The 26,285-nt window shown below is 34.7% G+C and overlaps 2 protein-coding genes across 4 annotated transcripts in view; both read right to left on the bottom strand.

Annotated features, from left to right (window-relative positions):
- Nucleotides 1–26,285, bottom strand: part of SP1173 — a 142,094-nt gene that overhangs the window by 25,421 nt on the left and 90,388 nt on the right. The window contains exon 2 of one of the 3 annotated variants that reach the window (XM_069834980.1): nucleotides 17,599–17,728. In XM_069834980.1, coding sequence (XP_069691081.1) covers nucleotides 17,599–17,710 — 112 coding nt within the window. In that variant the 5' untranslated portion in view covers nucleotides 17,711–17,728. Of the gene's footprint in view, nucleotides 1–11,110; nucleotides 11,244–14,675; nucleotides 14,987–17,598; nucleotides 17,729–26,285 lie in introns of those variants that run through there. The other 2 variants (XM_069834981.1, XM_069834982.1) reach the window with 2 other exon arrangements.
- On the bottom strand, nucleotides 11,454–14,894 carry LOC138705711 (uncharacterized). Its single transcript, XM_069834283.1, has one exon. The coding sequence runs from the start codon at nucleotides 14,892–14,894 to the stop codon at nucleotides 11,454–11,456; it is 3,441 nt and encodes a 1,146-aa protein (XP_069690384.1).

Below are 26,285 nucleotides of genomic sequence, written 5' to 3'. Positions count from 1 at the left end.
CTTACTCTCAACCAGAATTAAAACTTGCTTACATAGTTGAACATACAACTGGATCGGAATTAAGTAATTACATACGGTACTGATACGATTTAGGTACATGATGAGATCAAAAGAGGTAGTTACATACAAAATTTACTTCACAAAATAAAAATAAACATGGTGGAATACATATTAATATTTTTAGAATAAAGTACGAATCACACAAAAACAGAAGCCGATAAATGTACACAGTAAAAATAAAAATAAACACATTGGAATACATATTAATATTAGATTACAAGTATGGTAGGACTGTGCATGTAAAAGAATTTGGAAAAGTAAATGAGGAACCACCACAGCATATATAAGAATTTAAAAAAATTAATGAGGAAACACTGCAGCATATAGAAGAATTTGAAAAAGTAAATGAGAAACACAGCAGCATATAGAATAATTTGGATTTGCAAAACTTAATGAGAAAAGACAAAAAAAAAAAATAATAAAAAAAAAAGACTCGTTTTATCAACTGTCCTTTAAATAATCGCAAGAGAGTTGTCTTGATGGATTATTAAAGGTGATGGTTAGTTGCCATAGAGCACAGAATCCTGGAGGAACATCGATAATATTAATTATTGTTATATTATTTTAACTTTGAAGAGATATGTGTATCTAATGCCAGCCCACTTCACTTGCGTGATTCGGGTTCCGTATATTGCGGATAGATGGCAGGACTGTGACCCATTTTTCAAGTTGCACACCACTTCAGCGGGCCATGCTATGCATGATGTGTATATGTGGAAAATTATGTTGTGTACTAGGGTGAGTCTATGTGTAAATGTTCGTGTAAGTGTAGTGTAGGGAATGAGTGATGATAAGATGAGAAATGGAGAAGGGGAAATCCGGTGCCAGCACGTAGCCTACTCCTGTCGAATAGCACCAAGGTGGCCATATTTTGTTTTAAAAATTAAGATTAAATTCGAACAGCTCATTTATTGTTTTACTAGCCATACCCGTGCGCTCCGCTGCACCTGTTGGAAATAAATATAAAGTAATTACATAATTAAAATAGGACGTTTGATCCAGGGAACATTCGTGTTTGATAGAAGGATAAATCGTTTAATATATTACCGGTACTTAATTGGAATTGTATTTAAATAATTAAAATGCGGTCATTTTGGTCCAGAGAGCAATCATTTGGTGGAATGACAATTCCTTTAACATGTTTCTTAATTGTTATTACATGCAACCATAGTTTAATGAAGATTGACATATCATTTAGTTTTAATGTGTATACTTTATATTACTTGCTATATGTTTCAGAAGTTACTGTAATAACATTGTAGAATTATGTCCATCTAGGGAAACTACACTTTCCAATGGTGAAATAATAATTAAACAATTAATTAGCTTCCGATATTACTTCATACAAACACAGAAACATTCTCTGTAGGCTATGTTTAATAGCTTTCGATTACTGTTGCCCAAGGCCTCTTATAGACGAAGTCATTTGTTTTTATTTCAGTACAGTGCCTTAGATGGCGTTGTTATTGTAATTTTAAAACTCATTTATCTCATTAAATATTAGTCCTATCAAAATTTTGTATAGAATAAAACTTATCGGAAATTATTTTTAAAGAAACTTTTGTTATGTAATATTGTTCATGAAAATCAATAATAAGAGAGATATTTAGATTTATTTAATTCAGGCCCCCTTATAACCCCCATTTTAAATAAAGTATTTTGAATGCCATATAGCATAAAATCTAAGTTACAACGAACTTAATTTATATTCCAATTTTCATATAAATCGGTTCAGCCATTATCGCGTGAAAAGGTAACAAACATCCAGACAGACAGACATAGAAACAAAAAAAAAAAAAAAAAAAAAAAAACCGATTTTCGGTTTCAGGATGGTTAATTATACATGTTAACACCAATTATTTTTGGAAAATCGAAAATTACCAGAAAAATTTTGGCTAGAGATTTATTATTAGTACTAGCTGTACCCGTGCGCTCCGCTGCACCTGTTAGAAATAAATATAAACTAATTACATAATTAAAATAGGACGTTTGATCCAGGGAACATTTGTGTTTCATAAAATGAGTGTGTACATAAACATTATTTTAAGAAATACAGGAAGCAAATGTACTGAAGAGCCTATCAAGTTTTCCGTGCATAAGAAGCTATTTTAATCTTACCTGTCCTCGATTCACTCTGAAGTTACTGTAATAACATTATAGCATTATGTCCATCTAGCGAAACTACACTTTCCAATGGTGAAATAATAATTAATTATACAAATCGTTTAATTTAGCTTCCGATATTACTTCATACAAACACAGAAATATTCTCTGTAGGCTATGTTTCATAGCTTTCGATTGTTATTGTCCAAGGCCCCTTATAGACGAAGTCATTTGTTTTCATTTTATTACAGCGCCTTAGATGGCATTGTTTTTAATTTTAAAACTCATTTATCTCATTAAATATCAGTCCTATCAAAATTTTGCAAAGAATAAAACTTATCAGAAATAATTTTCAAAGAACCTTTTGTTATGTAATACATTTCACAAAAATCAATAATAAGCGAGATATTTCGATTTATTTTATTTCAAGCCCCCTTATAACTCCCCTTTTAAATAACGTATTTTGAATGTCATATAGCCTAAAATCTAAGTTACAACGAACTTAATTTATATTCCAATTTTCATCGAAATCCGCTCAGCCATTATTGCGTGAAAAGGTAACAAACATCCAGACAGACAGACATACAAACAAAAATTAAAAAAAAAAGCGATTAATTATACACGTTAACACCAATTATTTTTTGAAAATCGAAAATTACCAGAAAAATTTTGGCTACAGATTTATTATTAGTACAGATGTCTATATAGGCCTACTTACTGTTTTCAGAGATAACAAACGATGGTGTAACAAGTATATCATTTGCTTTTTGCACTTTCCATGGCGTGTTTGGTGGTTGAGTTTAACATATTACTACTCGTATTTTTCAACATGTCACTTATCTTCAGTAGGCAATCATGACAACATATCAAACGGGCTTTCAGATATGCTTCAACAAATTTTGAGACACATCAGAAGATTCTTCTGGCATGTGTCTCATTACAGCCGCAATAACAACACCAAACATCAATACATACTTATCACGCAACCTGTCAGTCAGTAAAATGCAATACATCAAACAGGAAGCAATCCAGATGTCACCTACGACTTCTATAGGGCATAATTCCTTACACATTTCAGAATGTTTCATTCATCTTAGATCTCACACATGTAAAAAAACATAACATTGAAAATAGTGTAAAATTTGCCGAAACAGAAGAAAAGAACAATCCTTGTACAGTAGGTAGACAAAGATCTCTATCTTAGAAGAGCAAAGATTTTCTATAATGACTGGAAACAGGAGTCAACATTGGCTTGGGAAAATAAGTAGACACAATTGCCTTCGATTTCCAACAAACACTTCCCTTGTCTGTGGCTCTATCAGAAGCTTCTTTATATGATGAAATCGTTGGACACAAAGGGCAAAATGAAGTTGTCAGCATGCATTATTATTATTATTATTATTATTATTATTTCAAAAATATACTGTGCTAAGTGCAGCTGTTGCTTACATTTACTGAATAACTGCACTGCTCAAAATAAGATCTTGCTTATGGTTTAGTACTTACTATCCTGTGTGAGAACTGGCAGTCCTTGAGATATTGTCCGTTGATTTCCTAAGGCTGATCACAGTTTTCTACTTTGTGAATGTTTGAAAAGAAACAACGTAAGTATGATACTATCTACTTGCCAACTCAGTATGAAGAAAACAATTTAAACATTTCAAGCTCTACGTAAATAGGCTATTTTTGGATTTTCTGCAACACAGTCAAAGATTTTAAATCAGTGTAACAATTATAAAAAATTCAAAATATTAAATATTTGAAGACAGTTATCAATATCCTTTCGAAGTGTATTGCTATGAACATGCTAGTGGTAACCATTTCCACTAACTTTTTACTTCACATCTGTATGACACGGCACTGAAAATCAATAGGGGGTGAAAAAAAGCATAAAGATGTAACGCACTTTGCTTTGTCATATGCTTTCCCCAAGTGACTTTAGACCCAGTTAAGTCCAGATGTGGTCGACAAAGTATGTAATGCCTCTAAAACTGACTAGTGAAAAGATTGTCCTTAAAACAGGTATGATTGAAACCATCTCTCATTAAAGCTAATATGCTTTCATATGGATTGCATCTGTTTTACTGCAATAACTAGATTAAGTTCATTCCAGCTTTTTGCTTTTCTTAGGGTACTTGTATTTATTTCCAGTAGTGCTGATAGTTATAATTAATAACGATTCCAGAATTATCTATTCATGTTTTGTTTCTCTTAAAAATTGGATTTTGGAGTACATCTCACCCTTTCAATAGTTTGTCTTTATTTAGAACAATATTTTATGTAATTAGTGTCTTTTCTGACCTAATGTATTGCTAATATAAAATTCTGGTTATCTTAGTGAAGAAGTAACATTCAACTGCTGCTAAAATCATAAAAGCATATTTAGCTACGTTAGATGACACACTGGAATTAATTAAGAATCAATTTGCAATTAGAATTACATCTGAAATTTTTAATGTTGACCCATGAATGTCATATGCTAATTGACGTGGTCTGTAATGTGGAACTCGAGATTCAATTTAGAAAAAAGAAAAGTCTCTCACAAACTTCTGGGTGTGTGTCTAGTTAGTAGAGGCTGGTCTATGGGTGAATATTCTGAAATGGGTAAATGTGTCCCGGCTGATTTAAGGAGTTCCTTGAAAATGTTAACTGATTACTTTTGCGTTTAATTAACTAACTCTCACATGTTTTAGTTGGAAACAAAGCATAAAAGGATTAATTTTAAAATTTATAATTAAAAAATAACATCCAAACGTCAAAATGTAACTACGGTCCGTATGTTCCCAACTACATTTTACTCTGTTTGACTAAGTTTTTTTCGGAATGTTTCAATTTGATTTTATTTCCTCGGCCAAAATTATAAAAATAAATAGTTAAAATATTTATGAAAGACAGGAATTGTTGTTTGTTTAATTCTGAAAGGACACAACTTTAACGTAAAGTTTGTCCCCAAAAATTTCGTAACGCCGGTCCCTCGAAATAAAAGAGCTACACAAAAGAAAATTTTGCTTCATGTGGTAAATTTTAACGGTTGGTAATGATGAGAGGTCAACATGGCGCCAGTGTACATTGTCGTAATTTATTTTATTTAAAAATACAAAAATCATCACTGATGACTGAATGTTATGTTTTCTACTGGTAACACCAGTCCCAGGTGGCATTAAATATAGTTTGTATATAGCCTACTAAACTTTCGTAGTATATGCAAAACATTACAATGTTTGTTGACTAAAAAATCTAACCTCAATGATATTTTTAACCATTTATTTTGCCAGAACTATTGCGGAAATTATACTAATTTGTAACAAAGGTCCCTGTAGCGTCGGTCCCTTTATTTTGGGACCGGCGTTTCATTTAACATACATTTATTAAATACTGGTGTATAAAGTAACTTCGAATATTATTTTATGTGATTGTTTATAGGAAAGAAAAAAAAAGTCTGATTATGAAAGTAGGAAATATGAAAGGGAGAAGATACGTAGGCAGAGGACAAATATAACTGAAGAGGAGTTGCAGAAAAAAAGGGACTATGGCAAAGAATATATATATATATATATATATATATATATATATATATATATATATATATAAAGAAAATATCAGATATGACATCGTGAAAAAAGAAATGTTCGAACACAAGTGAAATCTGTAGTACAAAAGTTTAGAAGAAACCTTAAAACAATGGGCTGTAAAGGAAAGATATTTAAGATAGTGCAGATTCCAACAATCCACATAATATATTCAGAACATAAGCTTACAGCTGGGATCAAGGCAAAGGAATGTGGGCAGAAAGAAAAAGGCATACAGAAAGGTAAAAGATTTGGATACCAAATTAAAAGATGCCTACAAAAAACTGAAAATAAAAATGGTTATCCTTCAACTAGGTTTTATCTCATTTAGAGAATAATAATAATTAGATATGTTTATTATTTTTCTTACAAATTTTCATCTTTTTATATATTATGTAACTACTGTCCCCATTTTGGGTTTTTTTAAAATTAGACAATCTCTCATAAAAATTTTTTTAAGCTCAACTGATACCAGAATCTTCAATAATAGGAGCAAATGTAACCAATATGAGAAAAAAATACACAATTTAATATATTTTTTCCAGTTCTGTTATTCATATTTGCCCATTTCAGAATATTCACCTCTATACTGTTCTGAAACAGAATTTTCTACTCTTGTACAGTTGAAATCAAATAAGAGCAATTGGCTGGATGTGCAGTCTGACTTAAAACTGAAACTATCTTCCACTGAACCAGACCTCTTGTGATGGGAATGCAAACAGCATCAGTTAAATGTGTTTAAGCATTTTTAACACCCCAACATAATCTGAAAACGGATATTGACCTTGAACTGTTTTCATTCAAAATTGTCATCAGAAACAGAAAAGTCCATTTTAATTCTCTTCTCAATGATTAACTTTCTTTTAAGCATTAATGAGGTATTCAAAGAAAAAATAAAGATAAATAACTTCCATTTATTTCAGATAATTAACTTCCATTTATTTCATACACATAAAAATATTTTTATTCGTAAGTACACAAAATTTACTCTGTCAATTACAGATATAACTACTGAACTGCTGTCTTCATGTTGATATTTTGTGCAATTCAGTGCTCATGCACAGGGCCACCGAGAAAGGGGGCAAGTGCATATGGGCCCGTGAGCAATAAGGGCCCGTGAGCAATAAGGGCCCGTCAGATTGAGTGAGTCATTACTTTTTTATTATCACGAATAATTATTCACAGATAAATACCAGTAACTATAAAATTTTGTAAGAACATTTGTTACATGAATATGATGTATTAACCAACAATAGTAGAATTAATACAAATTACCATTTCATTATGTAAATGTTTAACTTTTATATTATAATAGAATATCGGTTTCCCACATTAACAATCCTCGACACGACACTTGAGGCCTCCGGGATTTGCCTGAAATATATTCCCATCGCTTGTACTGAACACATTCAATTGGCTTGTCCTCTTAATTACCAATCCCTGCTGACCCACCGCAATATGCTAGTGGACTCTTCAAAATCCAAGCCGCAGGATCACGTTTCCTTTTTGGTAGGGCCTACATAGTACGTTTCGTGATGAAACTTTCGTCTTTTCGTTGTCGTTTTTCTAGTAAATTCTGTTTTTAGTGTTACCAGTGGACAATGGACAAGTAGAAGCAAGTCTGGAGTTGAGAAGCACAAGGAGAGACAAAATAATTGGGAGATATTAAGAAAGGGAGTAGAATTTTGTTTGATGCTGGTGTGAAGTTGAGCGACCTTGGAAAACTAAAAAGTAGCAAATTGTGTCATTGAATGTGTTGTTCGAAAACAAGAGCCTTTCCAAGAAGAGTATTGCAGTATTTTCAAAACTCAAGAATGGAGAATGTGTTCCTAGAGACTGGCTAGTGTGGAATGAAAGAAATCAGGGAAAATAGTACAGTGACTGATTAGTTTCACTCCACACTAGCCAGTCTCTGGGAATACATTCTTCATTCTTGAGTTTTGAAAATAATACCGGTACTAGAAAGGCTCTTGTTCCGTCACTTAAAAGGTTATTAACCAGGTTGGGGTAGTTTTTCGAACACATTCAATGACATTTACAATTTGTCTCCCACTTTTTAGTTTTCCAAGGTCGCATGTTACTTGCCATGACTCAGAATTAGGAACTGGTGTGTGTAAATTTGTTTCACTTGCACATACTAACACATCATTTTTACTTTTGTTTGCTTGTTCTGATTCAATACTACTGTTATCAGAATTTTTATCTAAACAGCCACAACCATCAGTATTCACTTCTAAGCATGAACTGTCTCATTTTTGACTACCTGAACAGACGGGCTTGAGATTGGTTTATTTTCTGCACCTTCACTAGCAACGTTCAATTTCACACCAATTTCAAACAAAATGAAGGAAATAAAAATGTATTCAGAGTAACAATGTGTCAAGAAAGACTGAGTAACCTTGGCCTCCTTAGTCTGGGGATCGATCTTGCTAGGTTTTTAAATTTTTGATGACATAGTTGATTTTGTATCAATAAAGTCAAGGAGAGTTGTTTGTTGATGTGGCCTGCAAGTCAGAAATTAACAGCTGTTTAAGAATAATACTTTATGAAAACGAAACGAAGCAAATGGCAACGAAAAGACGAAAGTTTCGTCACGAAACATATTATGTAGGCCCTACTGAAAAAGAAGCGTGATGAATATAATGTATTGTGGTAATGTGAAGTTTTGCTAAAAGTTTTAATTGTAAAAAAAGTGTATATTTTTAGATTTGTATCTGTGTATGGGGTTATCTTTTATTTATTTTGCAAATAATTAATATGGTCAGAATAATTGGTAACTTGTCATTTTTTAACTTTTTTTTTTTTTTTTCAACGGGGTCCGAGCACAATATTGCACAGGGACCCATAAATCCTGTCAGCGGCCCTGCTCATGCAAGTGGAGGAAAACAGAACTATGACGTTTCAACGATAAAATTACACTCTTCAGATCAGATATTATTTTACATCAAAGACTAGTTCATTGCTTGTTTTATACCACCCTTTCATTTTGATATGAAATTATTTAAATCTAAAATATAATTTCAGGAGTGAAATATCTGAAAAACATGAACCAGAGACAACTGACAAAAAATTACAATTTCATTAACAAATACTGAGTACCTAAAGTATATATATTGGTGTCCAATTTAAAAATTCTAGTTAACAAGTAACATATGTGTTCATTACATCCTGCACTTTGAGTGCCATGGTAAAAAAAACTGTTTCAAATCTTCTTTGTCAGCATCTTCACATCTAAGTTAAAAAACTTCCCTTCCATTTATGTTGGAAACAGCGATGTTTAGAGATTCTGTGCAAAGACATTGTGGATTATTCATAACACTACGATATCTCAATGTTGTTACTGCAATAGTTGACATTCCAATCTCGCAAACTCAGGAATGATTTGAACATGTAACACATGAAATTTTAAAAGAGTTATTCTTCATTATTTGTGAAAGAGATTTCAAACTGTTTAATCTCATGAAGAATAAATTCAAATTCTTTATAAAACTTAAGAGTTTTAATTATCTCATGATGTACAATTTGGATTGACCATCACTAGCAAGACTTTGATCTGACACAGTGACGTGCAGTGGCCCAACAGATTACCCAAGCAGCCGTGTGGTCAAGTTTTCTTTTCCTTCTTACTATTTATATTTGATTCAAATAGTTATAACATTACTAATTATAAAAATACGTTGGTATTTGGTACCCATTTTTTTTTTTTTTTTACCAAATCTATAAGATTAGGCCTCCTGCAACTACTGCCTAAAATTAAAAATACTATTATAAAAGACTACTCTAAGTATTGGTAAGTCGTGACGAGCTATTCCATCTTGTTGGGGAAACATGTGGTAATAATCGTCGACCCAGAAATTCATCAAGAAAATTTGTGCTCTTTCATGATTTGGAGAAAAATGCTGCAAGCCCAGAAAGAGTAGCAAAAAATATATGGCATTCAGAAATACTTGAAGCACTTTGAGACAGTGCTAAATTTAAGCAGTGAACAAAGAGAGCTTGTGGAGAAGACGCATTAATATTAGCTTGACACCATGTAATGAAGAGGCCATCACTGCACTTCCCTCTGTGCAACAAGTTTCTTAATGCAATTTGAAAGTCTTGAATATCTCTTAAAAATAAGATCAGAATGTGCTGCCGCTGTTTTGTCCTCATTTAAAACACTGAGGCACACAAACCGCTCTACCACCCTTCCTTCAATCGTATATCGATAAATGAGAGAAAATTGTGATTTATTCGAGACGTCAGTTGTCTCATCAGCTAATATGGCAAAAAATCAGATTTCTGTAATTGCTGTTTAATTTCCTTATTAAGTGCACTGGCAACAGATTCAATTAAATCATTTTGAATACGATTTGATACATCTTTGAGTACTGTAGGTGTCTCCTTAAAAGAGGGTCGTACTGGGCGGTGTAGTCCAAAAGTTCTAAATAATTACCGTGGTTATTGGATATTTTCGACTTACTGTTTCCTCTAAATGAAAGTTCCAGTTTTGCAAGTAAACAAACTGCGTTTATAAGCCTTTTCAGAATGTCTCTATTGCGTGTTACCTTTTCATTATGTAGAATAATACTTTGTTGGTCTCTCTGCTCAGTTTCAATATGACTGTTCCAAAAGTCACGAGTGCATTAAAAGCATGAATATGTGCAATAGCAACATATGATCCTGTATTGCTTTAGTTAAATTACTGTATTTAGCTTTTGTTGCTGAATTAAATTATCATCATCACCAGACATAATCAAAACTTTTTATTGCACTAATATACACGTACACAATGTAACTACAAAGTACCAGTACAAACAAATGCCAGAGAAACAGTATGTTTTACACTCATTCGACTTCGTGTGCACAGCCAGCCTAGGCAGGCTACCAGCTGCTTGGGGTATTATGCATCTAATAATGTCTTGTGAGGCATCCCCCATTGGCTAGAAGTTATGATGACGTGGGTTGTCATGGAAACTTCCATGCTAACCTATATTCAGCACTGCTGGCGCCAGCTTGGGAATGCATTATGTGCATTGTATATGCCCCATCACGCGACTTACAATTAACAAAACGTATTTAGAAAAGTTTAAGGACTTTATGATTAAATAAATAGAAAGTTTAATCATGGATTTACGTAGATATCGTGATTCTTATAATCAATCAGTGCTGCCCAAGCTGTGCTTTGGTTGCTTGGGTGGACTGCACGTCACTGATCTGAGAACAGTTGTGCAGGAATGATATTTTAGCAGCAAAATCGAAAGATATAGTGATGACAACAAAAAACCTCACTTAATTAGATGAAACTGAAATGAACATTCCTCTTATTAAAGTTATTAAGACTAATTCTGCAATGATGAATATTTTCAACAAACCATAAAGATATTGGTACTTCATACTTTATTTTTGGAGCTGTATTCATTTGTGTTGCATAACAACATTGTAATATGAGGTGCTCAGTGCACAATGTCTCAAAGCTGATGGAATATGACCACCTGGAACTGGTCTGCATAGGAATACCTTGTACTTTCTATTATCTGAAATGAACAAATTAATGTCAGAATGGCACAATTATTGTTAAAGAAATGTTTAGAAGTGATATAGCAACATTGGGTGTATCACTTTCCTGCATTGAAATCCAATTTTTATTTAAAAATTGTGTTGACTATTTCTCTGAACCCTCGTATCGTAATCATATGACTCTGTTCACACACTAAGGAACTTCAAATTTTGTTACAAACTTCAGCCCAGCAATACTTGCTTCGGTATAACACTTGTTCCGAATGTTCGCTTTTCACCATAGCCGCACTTTATGATCAGCTCTCCCACATCTTTGTCATTTTCATTCTTCAGCAGCACTTCTAGTCTCGACAGGTGATCGAGTCTTGCAATGATCCGAGCTTTAAGCATCCCCTTATTATACACCTGGCTTGAAAAGAATTGCACACCATCTATATTATCACTGATATCATTAATATTTGCTAGGACACATTCAACAGCCTGAAAGGGCAGGTGAAGGTAGCGGCTTTCAATGTCACGAATGTCTGAATCCCGCACCCATTCTGAATTTCCGTAATCCACATAGAACACATTGATTCTGTCCTCTGTTTCTGTCTCATCGAAGTCCACGACTCTGGCCCTGTAGTAGCAACCATCCTTACTGTAGCGAGCAATCACGATCTGGCCTAGAGCTGGCATGATGGTGAGCCTGCGCAGAGCCTTAATATTCTGTTCCTCGTTCAGATAGTTTATAAGTGAAAGTAAATTCTCTTCTTCTTCAGCATCAAAGATGACTGCATGGAACACGTTGACATGTGTAATATTTGTCACGCTGAGAAGTACCTCCTCCCCAACGTTAGGCAATGATAACTTCTTAAATGCGTCTGTAAATATCATCTCTTTGTCAGTGGTCCAGCCATCTGGGTGCAGATATGAATGCGTCCTGAGACATGTCTCACCTTTGAAACAGTAGCCTTTCTCGGCAAAGAATTTGCAGACTCGACGTTCATCTTGGGGCTTGTATCCTGTTACCACATAACTGGCATCTTCGTCGTCATGGTACTGTGTATTGGTAGTAGCATAGTAGTCCTCTGCCATGGGGTCCCAATCTTCAAGTGGCTCTGGGTTCTCTAATGGAGAAAAGTTAATAGCATAGCCGTAGTCCACAATGCGTTTATTCACAATGGTGAACACTCCATCCTGCCAATCCTGCAGGAGGACTGGTAATGAGTTGGAGTGCTTATCTTCACTCTCTGTGAGCACCACAACACAGTATAGACAATTCACGTTGATAAGGCATTTAAACAGATTGGTAGCTTCATCAGACCAGCAGTTCAGAATGTTGGTTGGAGTGGAGCCTGTTGGGTGGATCTTGGCCAAGTGACACTGCTGGGCACAGATGGGCACTTCTGTGAACATCTCATCAAGTGGTCGCAGCAAAGAGAAGTGTACCCTGGCACGGTTGCCATAATCCACATACTGGATACACACAGGAATACTATCTGAAGCCTCACACCAGTCCAAAATCTGTGCCCGGTACCAATGTTGGTCCTCCTCAAAGAATGCTGCACAGACTGTACCAATAAACTGTTTTGCCTCCCTCTTCGATGCAGGGTTGAACATCATAGAATTGTAGTGCTGGTCCATAAGTGTCGTAAGACTGTTGATCTGGGTATTTTCGAAGCACACAGTATGTATATAGAATTCTCCTGGGTCCTCAATGTGTGCCAGTAATGCTGAATAGATAACTCCTGTTGACAACGTCACTGGCTGCTTGAGAGAGATTCGAGATTGGGATGCAGGCTTTACACAGGCTGCACTTCTGGGGTTGGCTTGCTTTTGATAGTTCTTAGAAGTATCCTTTTTTGTTTCAACACATAATTCTTGTTGTTTAGGGCTTCTAGTAGTTTGCCGCTGTGCTACATGACGTTCCTTAACAGAATCCTGCCTTATGCGCAAGTCCTCTTGCTCCTCGGGAAGATCTGGGTTAGTTTTGAGATCTTGTTGCTCATATTCAGATGGATTCTTTACAGGATCCAATTTAATGTTGGAGTCTTGTTGCTGATATAAAGGGCTTCTGGTAGTTTGCTGCTGAGTTAAAGGACATTTCTTAACAGAATCCTGTTTTATGAGCAAAACCTCTTGCTCACATAAGTAAATATTTTCGGTAAGATCTGGGTTAGTTTTGAGATCTTGTTGCTGATATTCAGGTGGATTCTTTACAGGATCCAATTTAGTGTTGGAGTCTTGTTGCTGATATAAAGTTGGTTCGTTGGTAGGATCTAGTTTAGTGTTAACATCTTGCTGCTGATCTGAGTCTCTGGCAGGATCCAGGTTATTACTAAAGTCTTGCTGTTGACTTTGAGATGAATCCTTCGCTAGAACCAATTTAGTGTTGAAGTCTTGTTGTTCATACGGAGTTTGTTCTTTGGCACCTAGTATAATGGTAAAATTTTGCTGTTCACACAAAGATGAGTCCTGGGTATATTTTGAACTTGTGCAGAGGTCTTGCTGCTGACATACAGGTGGCTCCCTGATAGGACAAACCTTGATGTTTAAGTCCTGTTTCTTGGGTGGGTCCTCTTCCAGGTCCAAACTAGTGTCAGGGCTCTCCTGCTGTTGACATACAATTACATCGATAGCTGGGTCTAAGAAAGTGCCAGCATTCTGTGGCTGTTGACATATAGACGGGTCATCTACATGGTCCAAGCAAGAGGTAAGGTGATATTGTTTGCATATTGATGGTTCCATAACAGGAGCTATGTAAGAGTAGAGATCCTGTTGTTGACGTAAAGACGGATTTTTGACACAAACCAGATTTTTGGATTCTGGGAATTGTTGGGGGTTCATACTGCGTACATTGGCAACCCACTGGGCCAGTTCTATCTTTCTGTTCTCTTTGTGGCAATCAATTTCCACCAGAAACTGGGGCGGGTCACCCTCAAGTTTGCGGCAAATTGTTACCACTAGTGTTGAATCTGTCATCATCTCTCGGAACTTGGACGCGTCGCGGTTATCCCACAGGGCAGGATCACCTTTTAGACGACAGTGCAGTGCTTGTGCTGGAATCTGCGCCATGTCTTCGTCCAGAGCAAATGCATGATCCTCCGCAACCTCCCGTCGCGCTCCGCTGTCCAGATCTAGCAATACAAGTCTCCCTTCGCGGACCCCGAACACCTTGGCACGAATTAGTCTTTCGTCCTCGATAACGGCGCACACATGAGTTCCGATGCCTGGCGTCGCGTCATAAGGCCGCAGCCGACTCGCAATGTGACGCGAATGCATGGCCTTGCGCATCTGGTCTAATGGTTTTGTAGAGTAATAGCGTAACCAGAAGTCATAAGGACTGTTCCCTTGCAGAAAGCACATGTCCAAGATATCGCCCTCGCTAATGGGCCACTCCACCCTCGAACCTTCGAACTCGTCATCGCTGTCCACGAGCCCAACGCTACATGTGATACGCACCAATTTGTTGAGTAGTTCGTCCAGGCGCCTACTGGCAGCGGGATATCGCTCCAAGAACGCCACTTGGTCTGTCTCTGTTTCTAACTCACTAGCGATTGACATGCCTCGATCTATAACACTTTCCACATACTTTATCACGTTGTTGCTTTCACTTTTAAGTTCATTCAGTTTAGCAAACAAGTCCTGCTTGTGTTTAGATATTATGTTTCTTCTTGCCATATTGAAGTTTGGTGTAGGAATGCAAATTTTTACACTGCGAGATTCCGATGTTATCGAACACAACACACACCATACACAACAAACGCCATATTTTGATTACGCAATTAATGTTGCCAACTCGATTCTTAAAAACTCGCTATGAAACGGTGCAGAAACCGCTAAATTGTTAACGTAAAATGCTATTATTTTGCCGCTATGAGTATTAAGAAACCCGCTGAAGTCCTACATCAGAAATACAAATTTCATAAATTTTACCCGCTAAACTAAAACTGAAAAACGTCAGATCTAGCGAGGAAACCGCTGTATTGGCAACACGAGATGCTCATATGTTTGCTTTGCACGCTATCTAGTGAAAGAAGTGTGGATTACTACGAGCTTCCACCACCGCCGTCTGGATCCCCTCGCCTAGCTTTCACTGTGAATATGCAAGATCGACAACTCGTTGCGCAAGACCGTCTCGCATACGATACCAAAGTTCGTAAGATCCCCGATACCAGTGCCATCTGTTGACAAGATTATCCCTGCAAGGGGAAGGACACCACCATAGACAAATAAATAGACACCACAGACAATGAGCACAGAATACGGAACTCTGTGCTCGTTGCATTTAGGTCGACAAATGTCATCAACTCATATCATAACTGATTTTCCGTCTTATAAAAAATAATTATGGTTTATTTAACGACGATTACAACTGCAGAGGTTATATTAGCGTCACCGGTGTGCCGAAATTTTGTCCCGCAGGAGTTCTTTTACATGCCAGTAAATCTACTGACATGGGCCTGTCGCATTTAAATACACTTAAATGCCATCGACCTCGGCCAGGGGCCCGTTTCACAATCCTTACAAATTACAAATTAACAATTTACAAATAACAAGTAAAAGATTAGAAATGCTTGTACATTGTGTTTCACAATGCTATTTTATTAGTTTGTAAAGTCTGACGAACTTTACAAAATCAGGTAAAGAAATTTACAAATACGCATTATTGGTTACACAATATCGCCGACAGTTTACTAAAATCGCTAAGGAGCAGAGCTAAAATCGCTGTATTTTTACTACTGTCGATACATATGTTTATATTTTGTACTAAAATAGATTATTCTAAGCTTGCTAATTCATATTTCACCAACAGAAAATAAAAAGTATTGTTAAAAAAATTAAAAGTATTTAGATTTTTATATATTGGCGACAATGGAGTTTCATGTGATGTGATTGGTCGAGTATACCAATAATTTTATTACTTAAATGACCAAAGTTAGCATAAAATTCAGTTAAATAAGTAAATAACAGATTTGGTCCACGTACAAATATGCAATTGATAAAATAATTACGATGTCTAAACACAAAATCAGGTTAATTGTCTGTGTTGATCCATCAGTATTTATTAATGTTGCATTCCTAACCTCTCAAACATTAGTGATCACTTCAGCAGCATAAAAATTCTGTGCTATAGTAAATAACATTTTGGTGATCAAAAACCTGCCCCGAATTTAACTCTTTTAGCAACATCAACTACCCTGTGGGCACTTTCGCACACTGATATCTTAGAAATTCCGTGCATATCTGCTAACCCACGGAACTGACAGCTAGTATGCATCCAATGCAAAACGGTACAGTTCTTGCTTTGAGGTTAGGGCATCACTTTTCTCTTTTGGATGTTGGTTATGATGTCCCATATCTTGTAGGTAGGAGAGATTCCAGCGAAACGGGACTCGAAACGACTTCAGAATACCGCGTAAGTAGTGTCGCTATTGCATTATTGAATTATTTATTTTTGGTGCAGGGAACTTCTTTATTAAGTTCGAGTATTTATTAAATACAATCTTCGTATATAAATACTTACGCGGTATTCTGAAGTATAGCGCGGGACTCATTCGAAACCTTTCATTAAATTTATATAATGATACGAACGTGTGATTAATTCTTGCCCGGAGAATTTTACGTATACGTCTTCGTTTGATTAGGCCTAAATTCAATATCTTCGTCTGAGTCGTTAGAACTCCTTAATAACATCAAAACTGCTTTACTTTAATTCTTAATATTATCCAAGTTACTCAAAAATTAATTTAACAAGTATTTCTTTATTGTATTTATTCATAATTTGTTGCAATATCAAACTTTACTCATCTCAGAGGTATTGTAGAAAATGTGCTAATTTTACAAGTAAAATTTACACGTTTGTAAAATTACTCTTCATTGTGAAACAGAATACTTGTAAAGTGAGCAAAATTTAATTTGTAAAGATTTAATTTCCTTTGTAAAGTTCAACATTACAAACAAAGATTGTGAAACAGAAGTTTACAATTTACAAGCAAAGTTTACAATTTACAAAGATTGTAAACATTGTGAAACAGGCCCCTGCTCTTTGGCGTCAAGGAATGTGCTGCTATAACTTTGAAAATTATTCCGCGAAGGGTTCTTAAAATTGATAAGTATTCTCAATAGGCGTAGAAATACGAAAGGCCCTCTACAGTTCATAACCTGTCTAATTTATCGATTAGAATTCGGATAAGACGAACTTTATTAATACGAACAGGCGAGGTTCGTTTTAACGAGGGTTTACTGTATTACGCTAGGGGACAGACTATTTCCTCTGTTTCATGGATAGTTTGTCACTGTTCAGGTGGATGCATGAAGTTAACGAAGATCTACATACTGTATAGCCTAATTGATGCAAAATTAGTTGGCACTACGTACTCACCTCCGAAAAAGCAGAAAAGCAGCGCCTTCAGCGACACCAGGCCGTTACCGGGCGACTGCATGACAGTGTATTTCTTTTGGCGTCGTTGAGGGGGTTTCGGTGTGTCACTCATCTTGTCGTCATGCTGGTCCTGGAAGGACAACAGTCTTCTGAGACACTGCAGTATAATAAAGAAAGAAGGAAAGGGAAAGACATTGGACGGAAAAAGGAAGAGCGGGAGAAAGAAAAAAAATAAATAGTAAACTATATTAAGAAAAACGAAGGGAAAAATTAAGAAAGGAAAAAAAAAGGAGAGAAATAATATGAAAAGACAAAATTTAAAGAAGAAACGTCAAATAGGATGGAAGACGTAAAGAAGAAAGGAAAGAGCAGAGGGAAATAAACTGAGAAAGGAAGATAGAACAAGATACATTATACAGAAACATATAGGCCTACATACAGATAAAGAACGTAAAATAAAACAAAAGGAAATTAATAATAAAGTGTTTAAGTACATATTATTGTGTAGACGTTAGAATACTGTTCTAAGCAGAGATCGGAATCTTAGCCACTACTCTTTGAAGTTAAGTGAGTTTGGAGTTTGTGCAATGAGCCAAATGACGACGAAGAGTAGTGGTGCGTGGTGCTGTACGATTAAAAAAAAAAGACTACTCCCGCATCAAGGCCAACAACCACATAAAAGAATGATTTCAAGAGTAGGGCTGTAGGCTATTGTGTATTATAAAGCAATAAACACAGTCTTTGCTGTAAACTTTTAACTTAAAATGTTACTATTTCGTAGGCACTACTCTTAATGAAATGTTTAAGCCTATCTTACAACAATCTTTGATGCACAGTTTCAACTTAAAACGCTACTATATCAGAGGCACTACTTTTAACGTATTTAAGTCTATATTATAATAATGTTTGATGTAAAATTTTAACTAAAATGTTGCTGTTTCACAGGTACCACTCTTAATGCAATGCCTAAGCCCATATTATGATAATCTTTGTTGTAAAACTGTAACTTAAAACACCGGTGCAACTGTAACACAGGTACTGATCTTGTGTACAAGTGTACCTTCCAATAACATTTTTAAAGTGCTTGTCTTCAACTTTGTTGAATGTTGGCCTGCACCATCATTTCATACAGATCTGTGATAAATTTGTCGGCTGGCACTGAATTACTAGTTGAAGGTAGATCGTCAGATCACTTCTTTCTATCACTTTCAAACGGTTTATATATATATATATATATATATATATATATATATATATATACATATATATATATTAATTACAGTGCTGCTGTAAATACCATCTTTCAGAACAGATTGTCAGTCTTACATAAATTACACACAATTATGTTGCCACTTACATAGACATTATTGTCTTCTGAATTCCTGTACTCCTGTACTTTCGCACTTGTTTTAGGCAGCTTTATTTCAGCTAGTAGTGCGTAATATCATTAACGTTGTTAAACTGAAGCATACTGTACTTGTTTAGGAGTAAGGAACCTGTTTTAGAGTGACCCTGTAGTGCGCGTTACTTGTGTTTGTGAGCAGGGTGTCTACAGAAGAACACGTGATGAACACGTGACATAATGCATTCCCCGTGCATACTTATACTCATTCCAATGTTGTTGGATTAAGAAAACAATCTTTAATTATAAAGCATCAATTTTTATTGATTTATTAATGTATGCTATGGTAGGACTCGACTTCGAGGTTTTCACTGAATACAACTTTCCAGCTTCCCGCTTGTCTTACCGAAAAAGAAGTTTCCGCTATGCCGTCAATCAGTGTATAGCTATTTCTTCTGAACTACCGGTACTGGATGAATTCTGTTACAATTCATTAATAATGGACATTACTATAGACCAGTAGTGTCAGAGTTGTAAGCTCCAAAACCGGTTGTGGAGCTAGAGAGGGCAAGATTTATTAAAAATATACTTTTATTAGCAGATATCAAAACACATTTTTACAAGTATTTCTCTTTATTAACGGTCTAGATCTAGATGCATAATGTTGATTTCAAACATTGAACAATTTATATATAGGCCTGGTATAGCGCTGGCCTTCTATGCCGAAGGTTGCGGGTTCGATCCCGGGGTCGACCTGGTTGCGAGTTGGTATAGCGCTGGCCTTCTATGCCCAAGGTTGCGGGTTCGATCCCGGGCCAGGTCGATGGCGTTTAAGTGTGCTTAAATGCGACAGGTTCATGTCAGTAGATTTACTGGCATGTAAAAGAACTCCTGCGGGACAAAATTCCGGCACATCCGGCGACGCTGATATAACCTCTGCGAGCGTCGTTAAATAAAACATAACATTCGATCCCGGGCCAGGTCGATGGCATTTAAGTGTGCTTAAATGCGACAGGCTCATGTCAATAGATTTACTGGCATGTAAAAGAACTCCTGCGGGACAAAATTCCGGCACTTCCGGCGACGCTGATATAACTTCTGCAGTTGCGAGCGTCGTTAAATAAAACAACATTTATATATAATATATATATATATATATAGCTATTTAATTAACTATTTCAGGCAATATTCAATGAAAACGGTTACCTTCGAGCACTTCCTTATATTTTAATAGTTGTTTATTATACTAGTGGTAATGAATTTTTCAATACAAATTATAAATGTTGTGACATTACTAGACTGTCATTATGTTAGGTCCCCTACTTTTTCTAGTGTTTATAAATGATCTTGCCCCCCTAATAAAAGATGTAGGTCATCCCATATTATTTGCAGATGACACAAGTATAGTAATTACAGCCAATAACTCAAACACATTCCAATCTTCAACAGAGGAAATTCTCTTCAAAATATGTGACTGGTTCTCAGTCAAATTGGTATTAAATTGTAACAAAACTAACATAATTCAATTTAAATCCTGCCTCAATTCAACCTCGTAAATTTCTAGCGCAATAATTAACAATAGATCCCTATTAGAAACAACAACAACAACCAAATTTCTTGGCTTGAAAATCGATAATGTATTAAATTGGAAAAATCATATTAAAGAAATTACCCCCAAACTAAATTCAGCTTGTTTTGCTATTAGATCCATGCAAAAGATAGTAAATATCAATACCTTAAACAATATACTTTGCATACTTCCACTCGGTAATGAGTTTTGGAATAATATTCTGGGGAAATTCCACAGATAGTAACATTATATTTCTATTACAAAAAAGAATAATTAGAATAATAGTAGGTGCCAAATCTAGGGAATTATGTAGGACTATTTAAAAAAAACTACAAATAATGCCCATAGCTTGTCAGTATAACTTTTCATTAATAATCTTCCTCGTATGTAACCGTGAAAACTTTGTAACTAATTCAACAGTTCATAGCATAAATACACGTCAAAAATGATTAAAGGAGTGCGTTATATGGCAGTAAAAATTTTTAATAGCCTCCCTATCGATATAAAAAATGAAACTCAAAACGTAAGATTATTTAGGGCCAAATTAAAGAAGTACCTAATTTATCACGCCTTCTATTCTGCAGGTGAATTCATGACATTCAATAACACTTCATGAAATTGATACTAAAACTATGTGCTGTACTAGTAGATTATATTGTAAATCTCGTCTGTATATATTTCATCTAGACTGTGACTGTAAATTAAGACATTATAATAGTATAAAGTTTTTGACTTGTTCCATATTCTAGCTGTAAAGCAATGTATGAATATCATGGCATGTTAATAAATACAATACAATACAATACAATACAATACAATACAATACAATACAAGACTGTCATTACTAGTCCTAGAATATAATAAGTGACTACATAAATATTTGCAGAGGAAAATCAGTAGATGCTTATACTTGCAAAGTTCTTTAGTTTAGAATTATTTTGTCTTAAAAAATATGCCTACATATAATTGAAAAGGAGTGAAAAGCGCTTTTACAAATATATAATAAGGAGAGAAATTGTTAGGTGTTTGGTGGGAAATTTCCTTCACTGGACTTGACAACACTGGTTAATCCTCCAATTGAAAATTCTTCAACTGTGCTGTGCCATGGATTCGAAGCCCGCTTGGACTGTTTATCTGGTTGTTGTTGTTTTTTTTTTTCGAAGCTGGTACTCGGACTCATCTCACCAAATACCAATATATTCCATCGACAAGCATAACAGGCCTTCAAGCTACAGTGCGTCCGCAACATAAGAAACGTAAATATTTAAAGATATCAACATAAAATGACTTTGCTACATTAACATGGTTCTATAGAGCGTTCTGAGTTTAGAAAATACCATTGGGCACATAGGCGTTTTCTTAACGTATATCCTCTTCCTTTGTAATATAACTAAAATAAGTTATTTACGTATTTTCTAACGCATATAAATCTACATATTGTAACTATGCATCACTTCAAATATAAACACTTTATATTGCTTATAAATAGAGTTATATATATGTTTGCTGTATGTCTAATACTTACCGAATAAATGGAATGGATTTACTTCTCTTATTTTCTATGAAAATACTTAAATTATTCTTTTAGTTGTACTGTATTATAAGGAGGGGGGAAGACATCTATATACCCAGCGGTATTTTCTTAACTGCGAACGCTCTAAAGTCGTTAGTGTGATTATAGAGAAAAGAGACCTGTTTTTATATAGAAATTTCGCTTTTGGATGCAAGATGCAAACTATAATCAGACTTCCTTCCTAGCCACTAAACAAGTTAATTGCCAGGCAAGACGACCAGACTGTGTCGCTTTTTATCATAAAGAATTACTTGGTTTTTACAGTCAGTTGGGAGAATGTCATAAAATATCTTTTCTCTTCAACAGTTCGCTTTTATAATGGTTTGGTACTTAATAAATAAAATATCTCGTTATAAACTACCTATGTACTATTTATCTTACAATGTTTCTGTTAATTTTAATATGTAGATACTGATTTTTCGAAAAAAAAAAAAAAATAGCAAAATGTTTTTAGAAGCGATTGTACCATACGAATAACTACACTTACCGGCACAAAAGCGAAACACTTCATTTTTTAAACTAATTCATACAAATGACTATAAAGAGTGAACCGCAGGTAGGTAATGCCATTAATTTCAGGGGGTTGTTCTTTGAGATATTTAAAACAAAAACGTTTAATACAATTTTTCTCGCTTTTCGAAGTAAAAATTGTATTAAACTTTTTTGTTTGAAATATCTAAAAAAATAATCTCCTGAAATTAATGACATTACTTACTGTTCACTCTGTATATGTATGCTAGTAAAAACAATTGAACTATTAATTAAATGATATATGGATCACATATTGATATATTATTGTGATGACCAGTATTTTTTTTCGGTAGATATGATTACCAATAGTATTAACCTAGATCTTACAATAAAAAGTGTTTTGCTTTCTGTGGCGATCAGTGTATTTTAAGGAACTTTGTGCATAAGTAATTCATTTGGTAAAATCGTTCAATTTATGAACAAATAAAGTCACACATTTGCAGGTACTTTATTTTTCGATGTTTACGAAAATGCATTTTGTGGGCACTGTAGAATGTTAAAGTTTTATTCTGTATGTAAGTGCGCAGTAAGTTAATTCACTTATGTCTTATGAATTATAATTTAAGAAATGAATTACTCGTATAAATGTGACAAAAGGACTAATTTGTTACGAATAGCGTAATAGTAATATGCGTTACAAGAACGGTATGTTGATGTTTTCATGTTCGAGGAAAAGATTGAAAAAGCGAAACGTAGTTGAGCTTTTTTAATTTCCGAGAACATGAAAACAAACATACCGCTCATGTATCGTACATTATTTTGTGCGAAGATCGTTTATTACATACCTGAAAGAGGAATTTCTAATTAGTTGCAATGAAATCTCCATCTTGGTTTCTGTTCAATGACGGCAACTTTTAAAAACTAAAATATCTATCTTCAACATTGTTGCTATAAAATGTTTTCTGTGTTTACTATATTCCAGCAGGCCGTGATATACGCCTGTCTTTTTTTTTCCCCAGTCTATAAATGCGAACTTAAAACAAACGGTAAGGTTATGTAATGATTTATTTTTCACTTTAATATTTTAACAATATTATTTATAGGCCTATAACGTATTGCAGTAATAACATCGGCATCTGGAATCTTGTTGATTTTTTCACGTCTTCCTTAATGTTACTTGCATTACAAATGCAGTAACTTTTGTGGTGTTGTAGAGTTTACTTAATTTTTGCAAATATTTAAAAAGAATAATTAACAGTGCAATTTAGGTGAAATTGCAGTGGTAAGTTTCCAATTTATTATTATTACTATGTTAAACGTCTCTAAAAATAATATGTTAAAAGCCTAAAGCAGTAAAATGAATATGGCGCTTAAGCGGTAAGAAGAGGGAAATTGTTATGTGTGTTACGTTGGGAATACTGAATGTGGTATTTCACACTTACCGCTTATTGGTTTTGTGCGGAAAGCAAGAATATACGCACGATCTCGCACAAAAGTTATAAAATGGAGGCATGTGTCTTCATGGATCAATTTCTTTAAGTAATGTTACTCTCCTGAAATATGCAGAAATCTTTGTCAACAATATTTAAACTACATCATACGAGACAGTGTGATTATTTCTTTAATGTCCCACTGCCAACAGCTCACATACGGCTGGTACAGTAGACTGGGCCATATCTCGTGAAAGTTGACCGCATGAGTCCGAAAAATATAGCAAACATGAGATGAAATGAATAATCTATATTCAAAATCCTCTAAAGACCATTTTGTTCAGAGTTGTATTATGCCCACATATGGCTTGCTAAGAATGAATAGGGATATCTTATGCGAAGTTTTACCGCTAGATGGCAGGAGCGTTCCATGCGGCGCAACATGTTGTATGGCTATGTTATGTCATATGCTACAATTGATTACGTTTTCCCGCTTGTTGGCTTTATGTGCGTGTCAAAATTATATTTACAGTTATTTTGTATAACCTAGTATAATTTAATATAATTCAATGTTTTCTTACCTCATAATTTAATTTACAATAAATAATAACGTAAACCTATATAATATTGAGCGATTCCCCGAGATGGGTGGGGAAATCTGCAGTATGCAGAATGTAGATACGAGTAAATTGAATGGTCATGAACCTAAACGAGAACTTTGAGAACGAAAAAAAAAAAAAGGAACTATGTCGAAGGTGAATAATGCCCTCTTTAATCATTAGTATTTAAGAACCGTACGCTAAAAACAGGACATGCAGCCACCAATGTGTTTTTTTTTTATAGGGAAGAGACTATCGATATTGAATTCCTTGTATTTCTTCTGTAGTTGCAGAAAGATCAAATTCAATTTTTAATAGGATGATATATGATCTCAGTAGTATCACGATTAGTAGTGCGTTTTGTAGGTTAAGGACGTGCAGTTTTGAATACTGTGTGGGATGATTTTGCAAATTTGAAGTTTAAAACATGGTTTTAATAATTAGGGTACAGTATATTAAAACATTATTCACGAAATGGATTTCACTACGGATCGTCCTGGATAATAAACATCCCAGTTTATCGAGAGTTTACTGCAGGCGTAAACTTCGGAGACTCCTACAATTACTGCATACAATCTAAGCTAACATAGCTCGCTGTCGAGGTTGCATATGTTTTTATTAATTTTTATTTTTCCTCTTCCAAAATGAAACTATAATCAACAATTCCTTACTTGAAGTAGTTACTTTTATTTAATAGCTAGCACTTTCGAGGCCCAATTTAATTACTTATATTTTTTTAATGTTTAAAGCATATATTCAGAATATTTCGGGACCTGGATGAAGACAAAAAGCTTTTCCTGATTTTTACATATAGGAACATAACAAAAATTTGCCATTTTTAGTTGCAAAGAGTATTTAGTATACTAATACACTACGTATATCCTCAATTTTTATACACCGAAAAACAAATGCACACGCAAAGCGCATCCCTCAAAGTACACGTGCGCTATCTGTTGGTGCTAGTTCAGGATATCCCTATTCTAATGATTTATATAGTTTGAATTCAAAAAGCCACTAAATTTGAAGCAAAAGATTTGTTTAAAGTCACTGTTAGGTTGAAAATTCTCTCTATTTTCTACCAGTTACTGTCAAAATCCTTTCATTTGTCAAAGTGGATATAAGGGATCTTGAATCTATAGCGATATATCTATATACCGCTGGAAATGCTCTTTATTTATGTATACACTTTCGTTATACTTCCTTAAAAAAATGTTGTTCACACGGCGAATTTTATACAAGCTCTTTCCGGATATAATAGCCCTTCTTATATGGAAATTGCTTTGTAGGTTTCCTCAGAAATAAAAATCTCAATCGTCAAATCGGCGGAACACGCTGGCCATAATTCGACACCAACATACCATCTTCAGACACCATTGCTATTTACTGAAATTGCTGCTGTAAACAGTGACGAAATCTTTTAGAAGGTGATATGTCGACGTTCATTATTATTAGTGTTCGAGAATTAGACTATTTGTTGCCTGTATTTTTTAGAGTTAATTGAGTACTTAAGAAAAATGAGTCCTGTTATTCTGTATACAGTTGCGGCACACCACGCTTAGCCTATTATATCTTAAAAATCTTCTTCTCTAGCAACTAGGCTATCTGTGTTTACATATTCATCATACACCTGTTACTGTAATGTGTACTTAAGAGTTTGGCATTATTAGCATTATTTCATAAATAAACACAACTGAAGACCGTA

This window comes from Periplaneta americana, chromosome 9 (assembly GCF_040183065.1).
Source record: "Periplaneta americana isolate PAMFEO1 chromosome 9, P.americana_PAMFEO1_priV1, whole genome shotgun sequence".
Taxonomy (NCBI): Eukaryota; Metazoa; Arthropoda; class Insecta; order Blattodea; family Blattidae; genus Periplaneta; species Periplaneta americana.
Note: the sequence above shows the minus strand (reverse complement) of the source record. Positions and strands in the feature narration are given on the sequence as shown.

Bases quoted from the DNA above. Each gene is read 5' to 3' on its own strand.
- LOC138705711 (XM_069834283.1), bottom strand. From the start codon at position 14,894: ATGGCAAGAAGAAACATAATATCTAAACACAAGCAGGACTTGTTTGCT.